This window comes from Lycium ferocissimum, chromosome 7 (genome assembly GCF_029784015.1).
Source record: "Lycium ferocissimum isolate CSIRO_LF1 chromosome 7, AGI_CSIRO_Lferr_CH_V1, whole genome shotgun sequence".
Classification (NCBI taxonomy): Eukaryota; Viridiplantae; Streptophyta; class Magnoliopsida; order Solanales; family Solanaceae; genus Lycium; species Lycium ferocissimum.
In genome coordinates, this window is record NC_081348.1 from 30,531,124 (window position 1) to 30,540,794 (window position 9,671).

General features: G+C 37.4%; 1 protein-coding gene across 1 annotated transcript; it reads right to left on the minus strand.

Moving 5' to 3' along the window:
* Positions 1-657: 657 nt before the first annotated feature.
* On the minus strand, positions 658-8,528 carry LOC132064305 (uncharacterized). Its single transcript, XM_059457244.1, has 3 exons — positions 7,974-8,528; positions 5,435-5,667; positions 658-1,026 (listed from the first exon to the last, which is right to left on the minus strand). The coding sequence occupies exons 1-3, from the start codon at positions 8,436-8,438 to the stop codon at positions 780-782; spliced, it is 945 nt and encodes a 314-aa protein (XP_059313227.1). The 5' UTR covers positions 8,439-8,528; the 3' UTR covers positions 658-779.
* Positions 8,529-9,671: the final 1,143 nt, after the last annotated feature.

Below are 9,671 nucleotides of genomic sequence, written 5' to 3' on the forward strand. Positions count from 1 at the left end.
ACTGTAAATGCTTTTTTCAACTTTCCTCTTCTAGCGTCAATGCCACGCCCCCGACGTATAAACAAAGGAAGCTTGAATTGGTGATTGGTCATGGTGGGACGCTCAAATGCCTAAACTAAGAGAACCAGGAAATGTTAGAATTATATGAGAATACGGATATCATATAGGAGATGGAGAAGATGAAATTGATGATCTTGCTTTCGCTTTATATATCATGCTATTTATGAGGAGAAATTAATATGAAATTGGAGTGATCAAGGACGAGGGGGAAAAGGACCACAAGCAATCAAAAGAAAACCATCCGGAGAATAGCTAATGCATTCTTCCTGAACAAGTACTCTACAAAAGAACTCCTGAGCACGGACCACACGCTATCCGGAGAATTGCTAATGCATTCTTCCTGAACCAGGAAGTACTCTACAAAAGAACTCCTGACCGCGAACTACTCAGATGCGTGGATGCCACAGAAACCACGAAATTGCTAGAAGAGGTACACGTTAGGACCTGTGGGCATCACATGATTTTAGGATGTCGGGCGGTGGAGGGGGGGGGGGAGGGGGGTGGTGTGGAGGGCGGGCACCTCTAATTCACTTATGGCTTTTAGATACTCTGCATACATAACAATTCAGCTGCAATTTAAGATAAGCTAAAACAGAATGAACTAGAACTGATAGCGTCTTATAAACTTTCAAACATGCAGACTCGTTCAAATGAACGATACCAAACCACATTAAGCCAATTCAGTAAAGCAGAACATCTTTATTAAACAACCAGCTCGATCAGAACTTTTTGATGAAGTCATGAATATGAGAGTTAGTCTCTTGAGCTCTTTCTTGATTAATGAAATGGGCAGCTCCTTTAATCACAACAACATCCTCCAGCATCGGCACATCCTTCTTGAAAGCTCCTCCATGCACATACTCTTTCATTCCTGGTGTTGTATACAGCATGTCCATTTCACCTACCACGAATTTCACCGGCACCATCACTTTTACCCCTGTCCACGGAGCTGTAAGCTCCCAGTTCCTGCCAATAATTCAACAATGTAATTAAGCAGCGTAAATGGAGAACGGATTTGGCATATGTTACACCTCACAGTTTCAGAGCATGAGCATGCTACGCACTTCACCGTATTAATGGAGTATCAGAGATGTCCCATGAAGTTTTGGAAGGTACAAGCCATGGGAAGTACGCAACAATGAAGTAAAGGATGAATTACGGTATCGTAAGTCGTAACCGGGAAGGACAATGTTGAAACACAAGGACATGACCATTATAAATTATAATAAATGATAAATATCATGTAGAGGGAGTTTTGGAAGATTCTGGGACCAAACACATCGAAGAAAATAAATTTGTCGAAAATTTGAAAAAAGTTGGCAGAATTTTGGGCAGATTTTTAGTCAACTTTGGAGGGGTATATCTCCTAGTATATTAGGAGTTTTAAGGTGTTTCAGAAGTCTCAAATGAAGTTCGTCGAGTCTAGTTTTCAACGCAACAAATCGCTCATCGATACGACATCGGAGTAGAGAATTATGGACATTACAAGTTAGGCTGATAGAGCAGAAACGCGCGCTACAGTGCCCGCTGCTACAGGAACCGCGCTGCTACAGTACCTGAACCGACTCTAGAGAGAGAATTATGGACGTTACGACAGAGCAGAAACGTCCGCTACAGTGTGCGATGCTACAGTAACCACGCTGCTACAGTACCCGAACCGACTCTAGAGTTTTAGAAAAGAGGTTTTACCCTTATTTTTTTCATCCAACACCTCTAAAACATTCCCCAACCCTCTAGAATATTTCCCCAACCTCCACCCATGAAATTTCACCTCAAATCAAGTGAAAACAACTCCATCAAGAAAGTTATAGACTACAAGAATGGCAAACCTATGGTGTTGCCTAGTGATTGAGGGTAAAGTGAAACTGATACAGCCGTGATTCTTGGGTTTTATGCACTGCTTAAGGTATGTATAACACCGCTTTGGTCATGTGTAAGCTTAAATTGATGTTGATAAAGTTGTTTGAGGCTAAACACCGCAAGACTACATCGAAATAAGTTAAGTTAAGCCACTGTTTTGTAGGGGCTGTTTTGAATGTTTAAATATGACTTCTAATGGTTGTAAATTATGGATTATAACCTGAATATATGATCACTACGATTATTGGGATTATTCATGTGTTAGTGGGAAAAATGGAGAAGAAAATATATGAAATCTACGAATAGAAAGTAAATGAGGAGGCGTAGAAGTATGGATTGTTTTGGAATACATTTAAGGATATTTTGAGCTAAATATGATAGGGTAATTATATGCGTATTGTTATGAAGGGTGTGGACTGAATCATGAAAGGAGAGTTGGGTTTGAATGCCATTTTCTATTCGTTAAACGAGCTTGCCGCTCGATATGATTCTAAAAGTAATCAAAGAGGGTTATATTGGATTATGTTGTAGTTTTTGCTATTGTTGATTGTTGTTGTTGTTGTTGGGCTGTTTGATGACCCTTAGTATAAACAGAGGAGATGCTGCCTGAATTTCGGCAAATTCTAAACGGAATTAAATTGAAGGCTTAAAATGAGCGTATGACATTGAGCCTAACCATAGTATGAATGGTTTATATGTAGATTTACAAGCTTGGAAGGAAAAACATTGAGTGGCTAAGGAGGCCAAAAGGTATGTTAAGGCTGTTCCTTCTTTTCTTTGGCATGATTTCTACTATTGAGCCACCTTTGACTATTCTCACCAGGATGTGCTAGTCATGAAGATTATACTCAGGTTACCATAACCCTAGTGTAATAATTCTTTCCAGCTAAGGGTAGGTATAAGAACAGTTGGGTTATATAAGATGATAGAATGACAAAAGGAATAACTAGTGTACATGTTTTTTACAGGCTATTATGTTTCCTTTAAGTTATCATTATATGTTTGTATATGCCTGGCCTATGAGCCATGGAGTTATTGGCCGGCCTATGAGCCATGGAGTTATTGGCCGGCCTATGAGCCATGGAGTTGATCATACCTGACCTACGGGTCATGGAGTTGTTATCTGACCTACAGGTTATGGAGTTGATTATACTTGACCTACGGGTCATGCAGTTGTTACCTGACCTACGGGTCATGGAGTTGATTATACCTGACCTACGGGTCATGGAGTTACTTATACCTGACCTACGGGTCATGGAGTTGATTATAGCTGGCCTATGAGTCATGGAGTTATCTATGCCTGACCTTTGAGTCACGGAGTTATATCTGTAGATTTATGTTAGCTTGCCTCAGATGAGAGGCAACCCAGGTAGAGTACCTCCAGATGTGTTATTTTATTTCGGTTGTTATTAGGGGTGGGCACAGTTTGGCCAACCCGAAATCCAAACTAAAATCCGAACTTTTTAAATATTTGTTTTGGATGTTTGAATTATGGATTGGACTTCGGATTTTATTTTTAAAATTTATGAATTTCGGATTGGATATGGATTTAGTACTATGAATTTTTGGATATCCAAAAATCCAAAATTTTTATACCTTTTATCTAGCCCTACCTATATCATATGTGTCCAGTATTAATAAGTCTAGTTTCTAAAGGTCCAATAGATTAGTACCTAAGGCCCTACCCATTAAAATATTAAATCCAATATACAATTCTCTACTAAATCAAATATAATATAGGGTTTTCTTACTTCTCAAGTCTCAAAAGTCTCATGTTATTTTGTTCATTTTCACTTTTCTAGAATGCTTTTATTTGGTATGGATTTACTATGTTGGACATGACTTGGATTTGTTAATCCTAATTTGAACTGGAAGGCTTTTTTTACTGGGAAACTAAGATTTAGATTTACCTCTGTGGAATAACACATGAATTTTGTTCCCAATAAGTTTGCCTTAAGTCTCGAGTCAAATCCGAAAATCCGAAATATCCAAACCGAATAATCCGAAACCGAACTTAAAATATCCAATCCAATCCAAACTTATTTGGATTGGATTTGGATTGTAATTTCTTCAATCCGAAAATCGAATATCCAAACCGAAAATTTCATATCCAATCCGATGGCCCGAACGCCCATCCCTAGTTGTTATCTTACCTTACATACTCGGTATATTGTTTCGTACTGACGTCTCTTTTGCTTTGGGGGGGGGGGGGGGGCTGCGTTCGTGCCGCCGAGTTCGGGTAGTCGGACAGACAATTTAGCTCAATAGGCCTTCCGCTCAGCCGCAGTCAGTGCGCTCCACTTGGCCCGGAGCTACAGTCCCGTCGTGGTATGCTATTTTGACATGTATATACGGATATGATGGAGCCATATCCTGTCCTTTCTACAACTCATGTTTCCTAGAGGTCTGTGGACCGTTGTACATTGGGGATGTTATGTAACCTTGTCGGCTCTCATTTTGTTGTACATCATACATGGCAGCCTCGTCGGCTTGATCAGTTGTGTATTTATATTTGGGTGTGTGCCTAATTCAGAATACAGCCTCGCCGGCTTGTTGGTATTGTTTGTGTGCAGGTAGGCCTTATTGGTTTAAGTTGGGGGTTACTCCCAGAGTTGCGAATTTAAAGTGGTTCGCTCGGGCCTAGGCGGGCATCGAGTGCCGGTCACGCTACTCCAAATTTGGGGCGTGATAGCATATCATACCGATGACAATGTAACTCATTTCTATAATACACATAATATTATTACATATATAATCTGTTGTACTTGCATATCTCATTTTTATGTTTCTAATCCCACTTACTAATGAAAGCTAGTAATGTACTATCTTTTAGATGACTTAACTAATCATTAGTTGACAAGCTTTACACTAGCTGCTAGTCTATCACAACCCACCTCCTTTATCTAGACTTGGGATAGGCAATGTGACCAAAGCTCATAGGGGGCAATTCTTAGACGCTTTTATCAAGCAAAAAAAATAGGCCAAACCCATCGACAAACACTGTGGTCGTCCCTTCTTTCACCGAGCACAAAGTGGCGGTTGTTCATTTAGACACTTCGGGTGGGCCGTTCGTATTCAACTTAGACAACTTTTTGCAGATTATCGGAGCAAAACCAACACTAGTCGTCTCCTACGTGGATTAAGTGGCCAATTAAATTGTGACAGCTCATTTAAATTGTGCCAACTCAATTAAATTGTAAATTCACTAATTTATAAATTCGTGGAGTTTTGACGATTAAAAATTGGGGCTTTTGGGCTGATTGGATGTGCAATGAGGTGGCACCCCCTTTGGTGTTGGTTTTGCTCCGATAACGGTGCAAAAAGTGTCTAAGTGGAATAGGAATGGCCGCTTTGAAGTGTTTAAATGGAATAAGGGTCGACTTTAGGTCTTCCAGTGAAAAGTAGCAAGTGAACGGGTGTCTGTCGATGGGTTTGGCCAAAAAAATATTATGTCATGGGAATCAAATTCAAATTCTGAGAAATTATAACATATTTAGGGGTAATAGGAACGTACAAATCGAGTGTGCGGTAGTAGTTTAATCCTCCAGTGAAGCCCTTTTGGTCAAATTTGGAGGAGTAGTACTTGAGGTCTTGTTGAGAAAGCCATACAGGTAGCTTAGCATCTTGGGAAATGCCAAAGGGGTTCTCCTTGGGCAAGCAAGGTGGTCCTGGTTTTCTATCTGTCAGTATCTTTTTCAGCACTGCTTCACTCCCGTATTTGGCTATCTCGTCTTCCATGCCTGGGTCCTATAAAAATTAAGGTCACATTAAATAAACAGAGATATTCAAGCCAACCTTAGACCAAGTATGTAGCAATTTTTATGAAGTGTAACTTCTATTACTGATGAAGTAAAATCAGATCATTTTTATAATCACAAATACCTCTACTTAGTACCAGCATTGATTGATAGAATAAATGGCAATGAGTCATTAAACTGTATATAATTTAAATTCCTTTTAATTGGGCACCTTTAATGTCTGTAGGTCTTTCAACCGTTCCAACCAAACATTAATACCAAGATATGGAGGCATCTGAAACATGGGTTCACCACTGAAAAAGAAGGGAAAAATGTATTAAGTGAGACTTGACCTCTAGACCTCTCGGCAAATAACTCAACTTTCAATCAAGTGCGTCATTTAGCTTTTTTTTTGTAGCATGTGTTCCAATAGATAGTATTATATTAATTTTAGAAAATATATACATAAAATACCTAATAATGTGTTTACATGCCCAATTTTAGCACTTAAATACGCCCCTGCCAAGATATAATAATAAGTTGGTCTAGTGAAACACCATTCCGGCAGAAAAGCATTTATTGAACCAGCCATCAGTTTGGCTAAACTCATGCAAAACCAAACCCGAGGAAAAAAAGAAAAGAAGAAACAGTAGCTGCTGTAGAGATTTAAATTTTATCAGAAAAGGTCTTGTCCTGGTAGGTATAAGCACACCTAGGCACATGGAAACCCCAAAACAGAGCATGTTACTACCGACGATCAAACATTCAAACTATTTACTGAAAACATATTATTGAGTTATCCAATTCCACCTTTAACAGTATGTATAGTAGGATAATACGTTTTCGAGTAAATTGTCCTCTGAGTTTTTACTAATTTTCCTCTTTTTTTGGATGGATATATGTTAACGAACTTAACTAATAAATCATCCGGACACTTGCATGTTACATCATTAAATACCACTATACTAGCTTTCTTAAATTCTTTGTTAGTGCTCTGCTAGTATTATTGGACCCATTTTGATCCAGTAAGGACCAAAAGGAGAGTGGACTGTCTTAGTTGGATGGACAAGTGGACAATAATATTGCCAACTTTAACTTCTATGTGTAACAAGGACTTTTAGATCTATTGCCCTCTTCCTCAAGAACAAGTGGTCAATTTATGCGTACTTGATTTTTTTATGCAAGCCCTTACTTTTGTTTTCAGTACTTTGAAAAGCTTAAACATCTAGAAGTTAAAAGGAGTGCCAGAAGCCAGTTTGAATGTTCCTTTCGTTTTCTTCTTTGCTTACTTTGGAAGAAAATAAGAGATTAAAAATCCTTTTCTGAATAAAGTGGTTTTAACCAGACATTTTCTTTAGAAAAAGGGGTGTGCTTAGAATGATTACTACTAATGAAAAGATCTGCCAAACTTTAACTTTTGCTTGCAAAAGAAAAAACAAAGGTACACATAAAACAGTATAAGAAGTTTTTCAACTAAACTTTAAGCTTATACAGGAATAACCGGTAAAGTTGTTGTCATGTGACTAAGAGGTCAAATATAAGGTAATAGCGGGAGTTTAGTGCACCGAGATTTTTTTTTTTTTTAAGTACTAGTAATAAAAATAAGGAAATATGATTAGTGATATTAATAAAAAATGAGACAAATACTTTAAAATAATCGCGTTGAATACTGTAATTCTTAATAATTGCTCTTAATACTGTAAATTTTAATATAACTAAGAAAATAACTTATATCTAAGAAAACAATGGCGCTGAATACTGTAAATTTTAATACACAACCCGGTATGATCTCTTCGCAATGGATTAAACAAAATTGTAACGACAAATATTGTCTAGGGTATTCAAAATCTTATACTATATATGTAGAAGAACAATAAATAATACAGTATATCAACTACACTGATAACAGCAACAACATAGAGACACTGTAATCCCACAGGTGGGTTCCGATAGCCCCTGGCTGACTGATCATCCTTGAATTTATTATGGCTCTCCGACTGTAAATACTAATTAATCTACAACGACATTAGATTGATCACACATGCAAGTTCAAGATAATCTTGATAATATACTCCCTCTATCTCAAAAAGATAGTCCTCTTTTCCTTTTTAGTCTGTCCCAAAAAGATTGTTTTCTTTCTATATTTAGAAACAATTTAACTTTATGAGATGATTTACAGACACACAAATATCTAATCCTTGTTTTGGACCACACATTTCAAAAGTCTTCCTTTATTTCTTAAACTTTGTGTCAAGTCAAAAAAGGAAAATCTTTTTGGGCCAGAAGGAGTGTATTTTCTATCAATCAAGTACATACCTGGAATCTGCACATGTAGTAATCATCTCCAAAGAAAGCTCTCATGGTAGGAATAGGCTTCATTTTAGGATGCCTTGGCCTAAAAGGCACAGAGAGACAAACATATGCTTTCACCAAATCAGGCCTGAACAAACACAAGTACCAACCTAGCATAGCACCCCAATCATGAGCCACAAGGAACACACTCTCTACTCCTAAAGACTCTATAAGCGCTACCAAATCCCCCACTACATGAAAGTACGTGTAGCTAGTTACTTCAGTAGGTGCATCAGTGTCACCGTAGCCTCGTAAATCGGGCGCCACCGCACGGTAGCCTAAGTCTGCGAAGGCTACCAACTGGTGGCGCCACGTGTACCAGAGTTCGGGGAAGCCGTGGAGGAAGAGAACTACGGGGCCTTTACCCTTTTCAGCTATGTGCATGTTGATGCCATTAACGTTGAATGTTTTGTGTTCGATGCCCTCCATCTCTCTCTCTCTCTTGTTCACGAGATAGTTGCTTTGTTATATGAAAGGTGATAGTATATCATGTGTATATTTATAGGGTAGTTATATGAAAAGAAAAATGGGAAAGGGATGGTGACCGACGAGAGTAAATGCGGCTGCCATAATAGTATTCATGGATCTGAATCCGACTTAATAATGGTGCATTGGAAACGATGGCCCTGACTATAGACTACTCTTTTCATCCGCACTTTTCGAATTTCGAGAGTTAAATAAATGATTTGACAGTGATCATTTTACATGTTTTTTAAACATTTTAAATTATTAATCATTGCCATTTATAGTTCTTTAAATGTAGCTTCGAATATGTAAATTTATTTCACAAAATTTTAAGGTTTCATATTCAAACTCACGATTGAAATTTAAAAATTGAGATTCAGAATTCAAAAGGTACCACATACACTGAACAGAGAAAATTTAAAGACGGAGACCAGTGGTGGACACTAATACCTAAGGGGCTAAATGTAATGTATTTTTTTGTGAAGAGCTTATGAATTACTATGTGTTACTATGACTTATGTATGATATATGAATGCCACGCTAGTGCCTAGTAACACCCCAACATTTTTCCTTTTGTGCTAGCCGCAAGGTAGTTGGGGTAAGAAATCTAAAGTTTTTCCTTTTTATTTAAATGTGATGTTCCCCAAAGGGCGGAAATTGAGTCATTAAAGAATGAAAATGTACTAAAAAGTGGTACTTGTTAAGGGTGTACCAAATCAAATATAGACAAGTTAAAATGGACGCAGGAGTGTAACATTTGTATGGTTGTATTCTTTCGATTCATATTATATGGTGTTTTTAACTTGATTACACCCCTTAAGAAATTCACTTACCCTTAAAAAGTAAAAGCCGTTTTTACTAAATTACCCTTAATAAAATAGTGTACCTAGTTTATATAAGGGTTTTTGATTATATAAAAACTCACTTATCTAAATAAGGATAAATTTGAAAGGGAAAAAAAACTTTTAATTTAGATTAAATATAAAGCTAAAACCACCATATAATATGCAACAGGAAGATAGTAATACTCTTGAAACTTGTGCTCTTAACATGCAATACTATTTTGTATGATTTGAAAAACATTATTAAGAAAATATATATATAAATTCACTGATAAAAAGTACAAATTTCCGACAGAATTTCTGTGAAATACGTCGAAAATTGACTTGTCGGAATGACAAATTTCCAATAAAGTTT

Coding starts and splice junctions, on each gene's coding strand:
- LOC132064305 (XM_059457244.1), bottom strand. CDS start 8,438: ATGGAGGGCATCGAACACAAAACATTCAACGTTAATGGCATCAACATG. Junction 5,668..7,973: donor ACTACATGTGCAGATTCCAG/GTATGTACTTGA, acceptor TAATTTTTATAG/GACCCAGGCATGGAAGACGA. Junction 1,027..5,434: donor TACTACCGCACACTCGATTT/GTACGTTCCTAT, acceptor AATTATTGGCAG/GAACTGGGAGCTTACAGCTC.